This window comes from Ziziphus jujuba, chromosome 4 (assembly GCF_031755915.1).
Source record: "Ziziphus jujuba cultivar Dongzao chromosome 4, ASM3175591v1".
NCBI lineage: Eukaryota > Viridiplantae > Streptophyta > Magnoliopsida > Rosales > Rhamnaceae > Ziziphus > Ziziphus jujuba.
In genome coordinates this window covers 28974488-28991464 of record NC_083382.1, presented here as the reverse complement: position 1 = coordinate 28991464, position 16977 = coordinate 28974488, and the positions used below count along the sequence as shown (strand labels likewise).

At 31.5% G+C, this 16977-nt stretch overlaps 1 protein-coding gene and 1 long non-coding RNA gene across 2 annotated transcripts in view; both read left to right on the top strand.

The window, feature by feature from the left end:
• The window catches only part of LOC132803461 (uncharacterized), a 466094-nt gene that overhangs the window by 160995 nt on the left and 288122 nt on the right, over positions 1–16977 (top strand). The window lies entirely within an intron of this gene.
• Positions 1828–4773, top strand: LOC107405845 (receptor-like protein kinase FERONIA). Its single transcript, XM_016012938.4, has one exon. It carries the CDS (start codon positions 1941–1943, stop codon positions 4656–4658), a length of 2718 nt encoding a protein of 905 aa, XP_015868424.3. The 5' UTR covers positions 1828–1940; the 3' UTR covers positions 4659–4773.

Below are 16977 nucleotides of genomic sequence, written 5' to 3'. Positions count from 1 at the left end.
TATTGGTATTAACAGAACTGAATTATTTCTAAGTCCAAAAGTTGGAGGGCATGTGATATAATAATATTTGTCGTTCAAATATATGTTTCACCTAACTATTATTGAACCTTCTTCAAAGAAAGAAAAAAAAAAAAAAAATACAAAAACCGAACCCTCTTTTTTAACAACCTTATTGCGCCTGATCAATAGTGAGATAACACAGAAGCTTGATAATATTCAATGATTCCTCTCGTGTAGTATAGTATTCATATCAAATAATCAACGATTTAATTTGTTCGGCATAGTTTAGCATTAATACTATTTACCCTTTAACAATCAAATGAAAATGGCCGATTCTTCGAGACAATTAATATAGAAAAGTACTATTGATTGCGGATATGTAAGAATAAACAGGAAATCACAGTTTATTACATTATTAATTTTTAACTATTAAGTGGATTGGCATTCTCAAATTATTTTGTTATTCTTATTATTATTTTTAAAATAACTTACAGCTACGCATAAAATGGAAAAGAACAATGACTCAGAATGATAACAAAGCACCAAAAAGACCAGACTAATCAAGTTAGAAATTGCGCTCATGGATTTTGCTGGTGGCAATTGCGGTTGAAACTGCTAGCATCGCAATTTTCTCCGATGGGTGCACCGGTTCCTGGTCCGCCGCAGGTTGGATATGGACGACCACATGAAGCGGCGGTGTTGGCACTTTCAGAACTATCAGTATAATAGCCGTCAGCTAGAATCCTTCGGCTAGCTTCGGAATCCATGAGAAGCTCCAGCTCTGAGTACTGGTCAGCAATCAGGCAATTGCCTTTACACATGGAGGTTTTGGTTTCGTTTCCGTTCCATGAGATTGTAGCAGTAGCTCTGCAGTGGCTGCTGTGCAGAAGACTCACCATCATCGTCGTAACTATGACCGTTAGAAAGAGCTGCCTGGTTACAGTGATTTCCATGGTAATGGTTTGTTCTTTCTTTATCCCGTGTCTTACCAACTCTGTGGGCGGGACTTGTGGACACCTATATACATATATATAGTAGTTGTTGAATTTTAAGACTAGTTGGCATACTCGTTCAACATATAGATTTTTAAATTCGATAAAATCGTCATGTACTCGGCAATTTCCAATTTGTTGAATTATTTATTTATTTATTTATTGGAGTGTGTATATTTTTCTATGATTTTCTGTCCCTTCATAATAGTGTTATACGTACTAATACTAATATATATTATGGTTGTTGGCACAAGGCCACCAATAAGCGCCATCCTTAGTGCTAGGGGGTCCTCTACATTAAACTATAGAGAATCCCAAAAATAAACTATACAGCAACTAAGTCCAATCGAAATGAAGTCCCAACGAACCCCAAAGACGAAGACAACCATCCAGAAGTAAAAAAGATATTGCAAAAAAAACGAAGATATATTCAACGTAGGAACATCCTGAATCTTTCAAATCTCTTATGAAAAATCTGTGTTCGCATATTACAGCTAGAATTCCAAATAATTTCACAAGCAATAAACTAACGTTCTAAAGTGTTTTAATATACCCACCTTACATCATTACCTTGAGACTTAAAGCATTAATTTCCATAAAGAAATTTAAAAATTTTATGTAAATCATATTATTCTTTTATCAAATATAAATAATATTTTCTTATTTTATGCATCCAATAATCATATATAGAAGCTTCTTTTAATTAAATTTCATTTTGTTTATTAATCTAACAAACAGCTATGCAAATTTTTTTATGAATACAAATTCCATCTTAAAAAATTTCAAGTTTCGCAAAGCTATATAATTAAAAGAGTGTGTGTATATATATATATATATATATTGTTTATATTCCATAAAGGGTTGAAAAGCAATGTATAATGCTTAAGAGAACATAAGACTTTTTGCCGTTCTTTCTAAATTCATTTGATCAAACTGATCTCGGTTTTAATGATTAATAACACCTCCAACAAAGACCTTCATCTGAAAAACCAAACAACGATCATAATTATGACCCTCTTCTACTTGTTCCTGATCTTTCACCAACTCACTGGTTCTATGGCCGCTGACTCACCCTCCTCTCCTTACAAGCCTCAAGACAACATAGCCGTCGACTGTGGCTCCTCAGGAATCAACAACCAGCCCAACGATGACCGGCTTTGGGAAGGAGATATCAATTCGAAGATTTTTCCATCACAAAACCAAAATACCGCATCAGTCACATACACAGCCTCCGTGCCACCCACAGAAGTAAGTCCAACTCCTTACCAGACGGCACGGCTTTCTCGCTCCCAATTCACCTACTCCTTTCCTGTCACTCCCGGCCAGAAGTTTATCAGGTTGCACTTCTACCCTGCTATATACGGAGACTTCAACACCACCAACGCATTTTTCTCCGTCAAAACAGCTAACTATACTCTCCTAAGCAACTTCAGCGCTTTCCTCACTACTCGTGCTTTGGACAGACAGAGTATAATGAAAGAATACTGCGTGAATGTCGAACAAGGCGAAGTTCTCAACATAACTTTTTCTCCTGTACTTTCTTCGAATTCAGACTCATTTGCTTTTATCAATGGAATTGAAGTCGTTTCCATGCCGACCAATCTTTATTATTACCCGGCGGATCAAAACAGAGGCGCAATATTTGTGGGACAGTCGAGCTTGTATCGCATCGGAAACGAGACCGCGATGGAGATGGAATACCGTATAAACGTGGGTGGAGCTCTTATCTCTCCATCTGGCGACACCGGCATGTACCGGAGGTGGGATCTGGAGGACGATTACTTAACTATACCTGGATATAGTGTTTTGCCAGTTGAGTACAAGAATAGCCTCAACTTCACGATGATTCCACCTTACACTGCACCAGCGAGCGTCTATGAGACTGGTCGGTCAACTGGGAATATTAAGGACAAAGCTAAACTCCAGAGCTACAATCTCACTTGGGAATTCCCTGTAGATTCTGAGTTTAATTATTTTGTTAGATTGCACTTCTGCGAGATTGTTAAAGAGATGAACAGGTCCCGCAATCGGGTATTTTATATTTATATTGCAAATCAAACGGCGGAGAATGGAGCAGATATAATCATGTGGAGTGGTTCTCAATATACTCCCATTTACAGAGACTACGTCGTTGGAATGTTTGGGAAAGGAAATGGAAAGAAAGTGAACCTCTCGATCGCTCTGCATGTAAACCCTGAAGAGTGGAGAACTGCTTACCTGGATGCTTTGTTGAATGGGATCGAGATGTTCAAAATGAATGACTCTGATGGCAATCTTGCTGGTCCCAATCCTAACCCTCGGATTGTTTCACCTACTGCTGGACCACCCAGTAAACAAGGATCGAAGGGGAAGAATAATCAAACTGCAATTATAGGCATCGTCTGTGGCGTACTCGCCGGCGTGCTTGCACTTTCCGTTGTCGGGTTCTTGATTTCCCGGCGACAACGAAATGTCAAACAGCCAAGCTCTGTTGACGGCACTACTTGGTGGGGACCCACTTCGCATTCTACGACCAAGTCTGGTGACACCCGTGCCTCATTGCTGCCCTCGGATTTGTGCCGGTATTTTTCATTGGCTGAGATCAAAGCCGCCACCAACAACTTCGATGACGTGTTCATTATTGGGCGTGGAGGATTTGGTAATGTGTACAAAGGGTACATCGACAATGGGACCACTGCCGTGGCGATCAAACGGCTGAACCCGGAGTCATCACAGGGGGCCCACGAGTTCAAGACCGAGATCGAGATGCTTTCTCAACTCCGTCACCTCCATCTCGTCTCTTTGATTGGATACTGCCACGATGACCGTGAGATGGTCCTCGTGTACGAACACATGGCACGTGGCACTCTACGGGAACACCTCTACAACAGCGACAATCCACCTCTTTCTTGGAAAAAGCGGCTCGAGATTTGCATTGAAGCGGCCCGTGGATTGCATTATCTTCATACAGGTGCAAAGCATACAATCATTCACCGCGATGTAAAGACAACGAATATACTGTTGGATGAGAAATGGGAAGCGAAGGTTTCGGATTTTGGGTTGTCAAAAGAGGGCCCTGCCAACATGGCCAATGCCCACGTAAGCACAGTCGTCAAAGGCAGCTTGGGGTATTTGGACCCAGAATACTATCGACGTCAGCAGTTGACCGAGAAGTCCGACGTGTACTCCTTCGGTGTAGTGCTGTGCGAGGTATTGTGTGCAAGGCCACCTATAGTAAGATCGGTGGAGAAGAGGCAAATCAGCCTTGCGGAGTGGGCTCGGAATTGCTATCTCAATGGAACGTTTCATGAGATAGTGGATAAACATCTGAGAGGTAAGATTGCAGCAGAGTGTTTGAATAAGTTCGGTGAGGTCGCGGTGAGTTGTTTGGTTGATAATGGAAGCGAACGGCCATCGATGAACGATGTGGTGTGGGGCCTAGAATTTGCATTGCAGCTGCAAGAGAGCGCGGAGGAGAATTCAAGTGAAATGAAGGGTGGGGATGAAGTTGCGTTCTTAAGTTACAGTGAAGATGATGGTAAATTCAGTTGTAGCTGGGACGACTCGGAACAGAAGAGTGCAGGAACAAAACCAAGTAGTAGTGATCAGAGCAGTGACACCAACCAATCTATTAAAGGAATGTCTGGGACTGTGTTTTCTGAGATCAACAATCCCAAAGCAAGATGAGCACGTATGTATCAAACAAGCTGATTAAAAGGTAGTGTTTGCATTTTAAGGTGTAATATTCGGTAAGCATATTGCTAAGCAAAAATAATAAAATTTCAACTTAATTACATGTCCAGTTTCTCTGTCAGACAAAAATTTGGCTTTTCTGTTAAAACCATATAACAGATTAAAAGAACAGACGCTCATGGTCATGGCTCACTAATGACTACACTAACCTGTAGTTCCGAAACATGAATTTTTTTATTTTTATTTTTTGTTTTTTTTGGTGTTAGGAATCAGTGTATATACATGAACAATAATTTATAGTTTCTAGAGTTATGAACTATAGTTTTAGTTTTTGAACTGTAATCTTTAACGCATAAACATATCTATTTGGTAAAACAATAGAAAACTGCCTTAGATTGACCAAAGTATCTAGTGATCTATCTCCGAACTATAGCTCTCTTTTGGGATCAAACTAATGGAGGGGAGGCCTCTCTTTATTTGCCCATGAAACATTTTTGCCCAATATAGAGAAAGGCATTTAGCCCTGTTAGTGCTCCTTACTGCTTGACAAAACAGGGGACAAAATATTTTCATTAATACATACCTTATAAGAAAACAGAATCGTTCGACACTAACCTGTTTATGCAGATATTTCTAGTCATGGAAACCCAAAATATGAAAAATGCTTCCCTTTGCTTGATAGAAAATTATAATGGAGCGAACAACTAAAAAGCTTTAACAGAGCGAAAGAATACTTTTCCACCACTATAGGAACCAACGAGAGCAACCTTCGAACCTGGCCTCAATTTTAATGTTATACCCTGCAGTCAAGGGAATGCTTTTTCTAATGCCCTGCAGGCAGTGTTAGACAATTGGATTTTCTTGAACGCAAAGAAACAAAAACAAATAGCCCAGCCCAAGTAACTACTAGGTTCCAAGACTTTCCACTGTTTTTGCAATCTGATGGAAAACAAAACACTGAAACAGGAACATGTTACATTTCATATCCATAAAACTGATTTAATTAATTACCTAGTACCCTTTCTGATGTCTAACAAATAAGAATGTGGCACTGTAAATTGATGATTTACTGTTAAATTTTTAGTCAAAGCAATTAGGAATTATGATTCCCCAAATTAGGAATTTTTGCAAGCAATATTGGTTTAACTGATCGAGAGGACATATCACATATGTCCTGAATTTGGCATTGTTGAGACACAATCCATTAATATAGGAGCAGAAAAATTTTTCTATGCTTGGTCTTCTGCTTTTTGTACGTTGTGTATAATCCTCATAACATGCTGAGGAGAAATCCATTAATATAAAACATGAATTTATTAGCAGTTAAAATTCCACAGAAAAGAAATCAATCGAATATATGAAAAAATAAAAATAAAATAATGAAAATCTTGTGATATGGGAATAAATGCTACAACATATGATGGCTCAATCACAGCAAGATTCACCATTTGAAAATTAAATTAATCTTTCAAAAGAAAAACGACCACATTAATGGGCTAAGAACTTGTATTTACCTTGGTTTTATAACGTGATTATTAAAAAGGCAAATTAAGATGGGAATTAAATTATTATTATTATTATTATTATTATTTTTTGTAATTGAATTAAAAATTATAAACTTATAACTCGAACAATTTTATAAATATATACGTATAATTTTGATAGGTTAATAGCATAATTTCCAATAGATTACAACTCTCTCTCTCTCTCTCTCTCTCTCTCTCTCTCTCTCTCTCTCTCTCTCTCTCTCTCTCTCTCTCTCTCTCTCTCTCTCTCTCCTCCTATACATATATATGTATATATTTGCATTAATATTATAAGTTAGAACGGAGTATAGCAGCACCCATGACCAAACGCAGCTTGCTTGTATTATTCATGATATTTTATTTTCTTGTAATATGCCATCACTTTTTAACATAATTTATTATACTTTTGATTTTCACATTATCATAAAAGTAAACTAACATTTTAATATTTTGAACATTTTTGAGCTCTTTGCCCACAAAACAGATATTATGAGAATTTTTTTTTTAAGACATTCTTGTCAAATTAATTTAAAATATAAATATTTCAAAAAATTATGTATGGTTGAAATTTAAATTAGACAAATAAAGGGATGTTAGATGTATAATTTCCACTACCGTGAAGGTATATGTGTAAAATTCATATATAAAACACAGGGGCACAAGAGTATAATTGAAGTGAATTATTGCACGTGCACAAGGGCATATCATTGTATCAAAATATTTGTTGTTCAAAACTTCAAATATGGGTATTACCTAACCATTATTGAACCTTTTAAAAATTTCTTAATTCATTGTTGGTGAAACCTAATCCGTAAGACACTTAAATTGAAATTGAGGTTGAAGTCGAAATCAAAGTTATAATCGAGCTGAGGTCAGTTTTTAAATTCTGTCCAGAAACATAAGTCTTAGATGATTATTAATCATGATAAGATAGTCTAATTTAGTCTAATTTGAGACAAAATTCAAGTCTAATAAGGTTGGATCCCAGCTGAAATGTGTGAGAGAGAAACATCCCAAAGTCAAATTATAGGGGCTTAGAAACAGCAAGAATTTCAGACAAATGAAGATATTAGAAATTATTGCCAGGACAATTTCATTTGAAGATGAGGTCCAAACCAAAGCCACCAATTGCAAGGATTGTTTGATGGTATAAATTGTTCAAACAATAATTTACTGTTTTATTTTTATCAAAATAAACAATATTTGAGGCAGTGTTTGAGCTAAAAAGTAATTCTTTTTCGGATATTAATGAAGTTTTAAAATCTAGATGCATATAAAATTTTATGTGAATGGACATAAATCAGGTAGGTTTGAATTTGGAAGATAATAATTGTAAATGGATGGGTATTTTATCTACAATTATTAAATTGATTTATAATAGATAAAAGAGTTATGATTTTTTTTTTGTTATTGGTGGTAACTATCCCTATTTTACATGATAAAAATTTTAATTGAAATGTTTAATTATATATTTATACTAATGTTTTAAAAATGAATAAATATTTAAATTGTTATACATTATATATAAATTATTAATAATAACAAATAGTATTATACCAAATAAAAATATTGGATAAATATATAATTTATCAATTTTAGACGGTATGATCAAAATTGAGGCTATTTGGATTTGCCTTATCATGCAATCACTATAAGCAAGCTTTTGTACTGGAGAAAAACTTGACCATTGTAGTGCTGATGTAATCCGACCTCCATTCATAATTTAACACGTGTGTTTCAATTCTTTTTAAACTTTTGCTTTTTATTTTTTATTTTTTTTATTTTTCGTACATCTCATAAAAGTCTCAATCGTTCGATGGCTTTGTTTTTCTTTTTCTTGTTTTCTAAACAATTTTCATTCAAACCCAACTTGCCACTTCTCTCTTAGGAATAAAATAAATTATTAGCCAGTGGTGAAAGTCCTTTACAGGTCTGTCTGACCTTTCTTCAGTGTATCAGTCCCACTAGTTCTTAAGTTTAAAATCTCATTCGCGTCGTCCTCTTTCCTTAGTTTTTCTTTTCATATGCATATATTCTATAATTTCTTGATTTCTCATTTCTCTCAAGTCCAACAAGAATTTATCCGACATTATATCTACAAAATTAAAGAATCAAATTTTGTCCTTATACGGTATTTTTGTTTTTTTGCCATGACCTAAATGCAACAGGAAAAACTATTTATAACCTTCCAAGGGAAAAATAATAATAATAATAATTGGTGTGGAGTGCTTATTCCTTTATAATTTCTCGATTTCTTCTTTCTCAATTTTGTTCTCTGTTAATATGCTGTCAAAGAAAAAAAAAAAATAGAGAAATGGCAATTTCGAAAGAACTCTACACACTTTTAATTTTTTCCATACTACCATTAAATGAGTTAAAAATATAAAATTATTTTATAAATTATTTTAAATTTATATACTCTCTAATCAAGCCAAAAACGTATTTGTTTCCATAAATCCTTCACAACTTAAACACCACTCGCTCCCTGACCAAGCCAAAAGCATCTTTATTTCACAAGTCCTTCACAACTCAAACACAACTCTACGGAAATTGATAGTCAAGTGACAGGACCTTTCCTAGATCCTTTTCAGGCACTCACGATTGCCACACTTAGAGAAATCACACTAAATCCAATAAAATTGGATATAGTCCACTAGTATAAAAGAGAGAAATGACCTCTTTTAATAGAAAATATGAAATCATAATCATATTCGAGAGTTACAACTCGAGAGAAAAAACTAAAAATAAGTATACATATTAAGTAAATCCACTAAGAGAAAATAAATAAATTCAAAGATAAATATATAAAATATAATAGTTTCATAAAAAAGTAGGAAAGAAAAAATACATTAATGGATAAATAGAATGTGAAGATGCGATAATGATGAAAGTGATGACGATTGAATGGTGTCCAAACATAGTACGCACCAACTATCAGCCTAAGCTCAGGGGAATCGGTTTTAAAAAAATACAAAACCATGAAACAAGTTCAGTGAGTGAATAAATATGAAATTATGAAAATAAATATTATTTAAAAAAAAATCATTTATCTCAATATCTCACTTTCATTTTTTGAAAATTTCTACGTTTTGATAAATAATTTTTATAAAATCGTTAATTTTTTCTAGCATAACAATTTCATAAATAGTAGGATAAGGAAATTTAAAACCAGATAATATTCTCCATCTTATAATAAAATAATATTTTTACAAGTTATGAATCATAATTATCATTATAAAAAATATAAATAACCATATACTGTAATAACCTTATATACCTTATCTATTATCATAACCTATCACCCGATTACACTATCATCCCAATATGTCATTGACTACAAAGGAAAAAAAAAAAAAAAACTCAATGTGACCATTAGCATCCCAAAAGCATCGTAGACTAGAATCTCCCATCTAACTTTAAAAAACACGTAATTAAACAGATGATGGTCAAATATCATAATACAACAAATCTATAATCATTGTATAATATGGTACACAATAATCCACAATTTAGTATATTTATATAACTATTTAAATAATTCCTATAATCATGGTATCCACATATACCAACATGATTATATATATATATATATATATATAATTGTATAAGCAAGATGAGCACGTTTGCATCAAACTAGCTTATTAAAAGGTGGTGTTTGCATTTTAAGGTGTAATATTCTGCAAGCATGTTGCTAAACAAAACTAATTAAATTTCAACTTAATTTCATGTCCAGTTTCTATATCAGACAAAAATTTGGCTTTTCTGTTGAAATCATGTAACAGATTAAAACAAGAGACGCTCATGGTCATGGCTCACTAATGACTACACTGACCTGTAATTCGAAAACATGAATTTTTTTTTTTTCCCTTTTTTTTGGTGTTAAGAATCAGTGTATATCCATGAACAATAATTTATAGTTTCTTGAGTTATAAACTATAGTTTTAGTTTCTTGGACTGTAATCATTAACGCATAAACATATACATTTGCTAAAACAGTAGAAAACTGCCTAGATTGACCAAAGTATATAGTAATCTATTTCAGAACTATAGCTCTCTTTTGGGATCAAACTAATGGAGGGGAGGCCTCTCTTTATTTGCCCATGAAACATTTTTGCCCAATATAGAGAAAGGCATTTAGCCCTGTTAGTGCTCCTTACTGCTTGACAAAACAGGGGACAAAATATTTTCATTAATACATACCTTATAAGAAAACAGAATCATTCAACACTAACCAGTTTATGCAGATATTTCTAGTCATGTAAACCCAAAATAACAAAAATGCTTCCCTTTGCTTAATAGAAAATTATAATGGAGCAACAACTAAAATGCTTTAGCAGAGCGAAAGAATACTTTTCCACCACTACAGGAACCAACGAGAGCAACCTTTGAACATGGCCTCAATTTTAATGTTATACCCTGCAGTCAAAGGAATGCTTTTTCTAATGCCCTGGAGGTAGTATTAGACAATTGGATTTTCTTGAACGCAAAGAAACAAAAACAAATAGCCCAGCCCAAGTAACTACTAGGTTCCACTACTTTCCCCAGTCTTTGCAATCTGATGGAAAACAAAACACTGAAACAGGGACATGTTACATTTCATATCCATAAAACTGATTTAATTAATTACCTAGTACCCCTTTCTGATGTCTAATAAATAAGAATGTGGCATTGTAAATTGATAGTTTAAAGTTAAATTTAGTCAAAGCAATTGGGAATTATGATTCCCCAAATTAGGAATTTTTGCAAGCAATATTGGTTGAACTGATCGAGGGGACTCATCACTTATGTCCTGAATTTGGCATTGTTGAGACACAATCCATTAATATAGGAGCAGAAAAAAATTTTCTATGCTTGCTCTGCTGCTTTTTGTACATTGTGTATAATCCTCATAACATGCTGAGGAGAAATCCATTAATATAAACATGAATTTATTAGCAGTTAAAATTCCACATAAAAGAAATCAATCGAATATATAAAAAAATAAAATTATTGCCAGGACAATTTTATTTCAAGATGAGGTCCAAACCAAAGCCACCAATTGCAAGGGTTGTTTGATGGTATAAATTGTTCATACCAATTACTGTTTTATTTTTAGCAAAATAAACAATATTTGAGGCAATGTTTGAGCTAAAAAGTAACTCTTTTTCAGATATTCATGAAGTTTTAGAATCTAGATGCATATAAAATTTTATGTGAATGGATATGAATCAGGTAGGTTTGAATTTTGAAGATAATAATTGTAAATGGATGGATATTTTATCTACAATTATTAAATTGATTTATAATAGATAAAAAAGTCTTATGGTTTTTTTTTATTTATTATTATTATCTTTGACTACCCCTATTTTACATGATAAAAATTTTAATTGAAATATTTAATTTTATTTTTATACTAAATTTTTTAAAAATGAATAAATATTTAAATAGTATTATACTAAATAAAAATATTGGATATATATATAATTTATTAATTTTAAACGGAATGATCAAGATTGAAGCTATTAGGATTAGCCTTATCGTGTAATTACTGTCAGCAAGCTTTTGTATTGGAGAAAAACTTGACCATTGTATTGCTGATGTAGTCCGACCTCCATTCATAATTTAACACGTGTATTTCAATTATTTTTAAACTTTTCCTTCTCTTTCTTCTTCTTTTTTTTTTTTTTAATTTAATTTTTAAAAAAAAATTTTTTTTTTTCATACATCTCATAAAAGTTTCATAAAAGCTTCAATCGCACGATGTCTTTCTTTTTCCTTTTCTTGTTTTCTAAACGATTTTAGGAATCAAATAAATTATTAGCCAGTGGTGAAAGTCCTTTACAGGTCGCTCTGCCCTTTCTAGAGTGTATCAGTCCCACTGTTTCTAAAGTTTAAATCTCATTCTCACCATCCTTCGTTTTTCTTTTCATATGCATATATTCTATAATTTTTTGATTTTTCATTCCTCTCAAGTCCAACAAGAATTTCTCCCACATTGTATCTACAAAATAAAAGAATCAAATTTTGTCCTTATACTATGTATTTTTGATTTTTTGCCATGACCTAAATGCAACAGGAAAAACTATTTATAACCTTCCAAGGGAAAAAAAAAAACAAAAAAAATAATTGGTGTGGAGTGCTTGTTTCTTTATAATTTCTCGATTTCTTCTTTCTCAATTTTGTTCTCTGTTAATATGCTGTCAAAGAAAAAAAAAAAAATAGAGATATGGCAATTTCGAAAGAACTCTACACACTTTAATTTTTTCCATACTACCATTAAATGAGTTTAAAATATAAAATTATTTTATAAATTATTTAAATTTATATACTCTCTAACCAAGCCAAAAACGTATTTGTTTTCATAAATCCTTCACAACTTAAACTTAAACACCACTCGCTCCCTAACCAAGCCAAAAACATCTTTACTTCACTAGTCCTTCACAACTCAAAACACAACTCTACGGAAATTGATGGTCTAGTGACAGGACCTTTCCTAGATCCTTTTCAAGCACTCATGATTGTTACACCTAGGGAAGCCCCACTAAATTGGTACAGAAAGTTTAGCGAACCTTCTCATAAAATTAGATATAACCCAATAGCATGAAAAACAAAAATAATCATTTTTTATAAAAATTCTGAAATAATAATAATACCCATCAAGAGTTTCAACTCCTGAAAAAAAAAAATTATATATATATATATATTAAGTTAAATTTGACAAGTGATAATTGATCTAATACCTTATCCAAATCTTTAACAGGCTCTTGTATTATCCAGTAAAACATATTAAAAGAAAATAAATAAGTTCAAAGATAAATGTAAAAAATATAATAGTTTCATAAAAAAGCAGAAAAAAAATAATACATCAATAATGAAAAAGAATAGAATGTGAAGATGCAATAATAATGAAATAGACAAAAGTGATGATGACTTAATGGTGCCCAGACATAGTAAACACCAATTGTCTGTCAGCCTAAGTTTAGGGGAATCAGTTTTAAAAAAAATATACAAAACTGTGAGATGAGTTTAGTGAGTGAACAAGTATGATATTATAAAAATAAATATTATTTTTAAAAAAATCATTTCTTTCAAGACCTCACTTTCTTTCTTTGAAAGTTTTTTCATTTTGACAAATAATTTTTACAAAACCCTTAATTTTTTCCATTATAACAATTTCATAAATAGTAGGATAAGGAAATTTAGAACAAGATAATATTCTCAATCTGATAATAAAATAATATTTTATAAGTTATGAATTATAATTATCAAAAATATAAATAATCATGTGCTGTAATATAGTGTAATAACAATAACTCTATGTACCTTATCTATTATCATAACCTATCACTTGATTATACTAGTATCCTAGTGTGTTATCGACTACAGAGAAAAAGGGAAACTGTCAATGTGACCATTAATGTTCTAGAGGCGTCATAGACTAAGATCTCCCATCCAACTTAAAAAAACACGTGATTAAGCAGATGATGGTCAAATAAGTACATTTAACCACAATACAAAAAATCTATAATCATGGTACAATATGGTACATAATAATCCAAAATCTAGTATATTTATATAACTATTTGAATAGTTCCTATAATCATCGTGTCCATATATACCAACATGAATATATATATATATATATATATACTTGTATAACAGTAATTCAGAATTTATTTAAGTGAAATCATTCTTTTTTTTATATACTATAATATGATAAATAAAATAATTATTTTATAGCATGTAAATAAAACATATAATTCCAATAATAGAATAATCTATATATAACATATAGTCAAACTCATATTTCTAAAACCATTTTAAAAAATAAAGTTTATTTATATATCACAACTTAAACCAGGTCCTCTGTCGGATCGCCTCAAATATTAGTCCAAATGTCTAAAATGATAATAAAATATTTCTTACACTCTTAAAATTAAACCAAAAACATGTGATGCATACCAATATCTTAAAATAACTTTAATAGCACTAAAATTTTAAAATTCAGTTTAATTATACTGTGAGTCCTAAATACTTAATATCTAAAATTGGAATTTTTCACTCGGAGGTCAATTTCTTAAAATTAAACCTTCTATTTGATCCCACCAACACCTAATTTCATTCATCTAACTTTAATTTCATCTAATTTGTCAAATTATGTCCAAAAACAATCTAAATTTATCCGGTATTAAAGTAATTGAATAAAAAATAAAAAAATTTATTAAATGATTTCCAAAATTTAAAAAATTTATATAAATGGAAAGCTTGTAAATTGAGTAACAAAATCTAAACTTATCTTGGTCCAAAAACACCATTGGTGGCCCAAAAAAGTCAAAAAACTCGGCCAAAATTAATGTTGATGGATATCTCAAACCGTGAAGAATTTCGACAATGGAGGGTACCAATGGATTCAAAAGGTCCAAAATCGGGAGGAAGGGTATATGGGGCCACCTAAAAATATCCAAAAAAAATTGAAATTTTGACAACCCAATCAAAGGCTGACAACAGCTTTCGAACCTCGATCCTAGCAAATTACCGATCAGTTGGCCTTGCAATTTCATGGCCGAGGTAGCCAATAGATGGGTTTGCAGGGCCTCTGACACTTGTCGATGACAGGAGGTCAAAAAATGGTCAAATTAGGTCAACTAGATTTGGCTCTCTCAAGAGTACGGGTTGACATGATTTGGGGTTCTACAAGTCTAGGGAGAGTTTTAGGGAATTTTTAGATATTTTTTAATTTGTTTAATGAGGGTATAGTTTTCGGGGTATATGTAGACTTTGAATCTACTGAAAAACAAAAATCTAAATTGGTTTGGATATAGATAAATACTAATATTTAAAAATTTTTTAAAACCACAATTTTGTAACAGTAACTTAGAATAAGGGGTGTAGTCCGTCTATGAATGTGTATCGATAAATTTTATGCTTATGGTATTTTGGTCAAATCAAAATTATTGACCAATAGAAAGTCAAATTTAGGGTCCATTAATAATCCAACTCATTAATCTCACTCAAATCAAATTAAAATTTAATTTTAATTTTAAATCTCGAATGGGTCATCACACAAATTTAGACAACGAATCAGAAAAGTTTTGAGCAAAATTGATTGTGACAAAACTACATGGAATTTGTTTTCTTGTCAAAAATCTTTTAAATGAAACTAATAGTCACAAAAACTCCATTAACTTATTTGGTAATAAGATTTTGAACATTTTTGAATTGTTTAACTGTGTACTTTTGAACATATTCAAATTTATTTAATTATGTTTTTTCAAATATTTTTTAAGAACTTATTTTTAGCTAGTTTGATCGAATAATGTTCAATTTTAAATTGAAAAATAAAAAATAAGGTTCAACAGTCCTCGATAAAGTAATAATGATAATAACAAAATTGCAAAACAAAATAAAGCATTGCAAAATAAAAAAGAAAAAAATATATGTATCTTTCTCTTTTATGTTTTCAAGTTTTCATAATTTGTATAACCATTTTTTATACAATCTTAATTTATGTTAGAGTATGAGTTAAATGGAGAGATTTGAAATGAAAAATAAAAGTATATAAAAAGGTTTTTGAAAATTATTTAATTGTTAAATATTTTTAATAATAATTTTGAATTGGAACTAAAAATATATATTTTTAATGAAACTTTATAAATTTCTTTTGATAATACAGTTAAAAACTCTAAAAAATAAAATAGATATTCAAGTATAGATTGCTGTTTATTAAAGATAAAGAAACAAGAGAATTAGAAACCAAATCAAATAATTGAACTAATGAAATTTATATTAGATTAAGTTTAAAGAAAATTTCAGATTTCGAGACAAATAGATTAAGAAAGACGAATTGAGAGGAAGAATAATATGGCAAACAAAAAAAATTAATTTTATAATAGTAAAGCCAAAAAAGATTAATTGTAAAATATAAAAGCAGTGCATAGATGTCAAAATTTCAGTGGACGGGCAGGATACATCAACATTTGTGCCCCTCCCATTAAAGTTTTTGTTTTCTGCTTATGGAGTGGCAACCACTATTTATGAAAACACCAACAGTCTAACAACTTTTTTTTTTTTTTTTTTTTTTCAAAACATGCTTCGCTCTTAAAGAGCAAAGCATTGATGTCAAAATTTCAGTGGACGGGAAGGAAACATCAGCATTTGTGCCCCTCCAAGTTCTTCAGTGGAGTGGGAAACACTATTTATGAAAACATGAACAGTCTAATCAACCTTTTTTTGGAACATGCTTCACTTTAAAATTGTAAAGCATAGATGTCAAAATTTCAGTGAACGGGCAGGATACATCAGCATTTGTGCCCCTCCAAGTTTTTCAGTTGGAGGGTGGAAAACACTACTTATGAAAACACTAACAGTCTAATCAACTCTTTTTTTTTTTTTTTTGCAAAACATCCCTCACTCTTTAACTTTTTTGTTAATTCTTCCTCGGCTTTGCTTTCAGTCATTACTTATTATTTATTATTATTATTATTATTATTATTTATATTTCAGTATTTTTTAATATTATTAGTTGAGTTTGAATATTAATACAATCTTAATTCTTTTTGCTGGGCTGTGGAACCTATATAAAATTTTCTTTTGTTCTTGGTTTTTATTACAATTAGTTGGTTATTGTGTTATTTATTTTATTTTCCTTCAATTTAATATTTAATTTGAATGTGTTACTTATGCATTTATAGAGGCTGCTACTGGATTATAAACAAGACAATATTGATCTTTGTAACATTCCGTCCCAAAGTACAATGGAAATTTTTCAATTTTGACCAAGATTGACTGTTGACCGTTGACTTTGATCG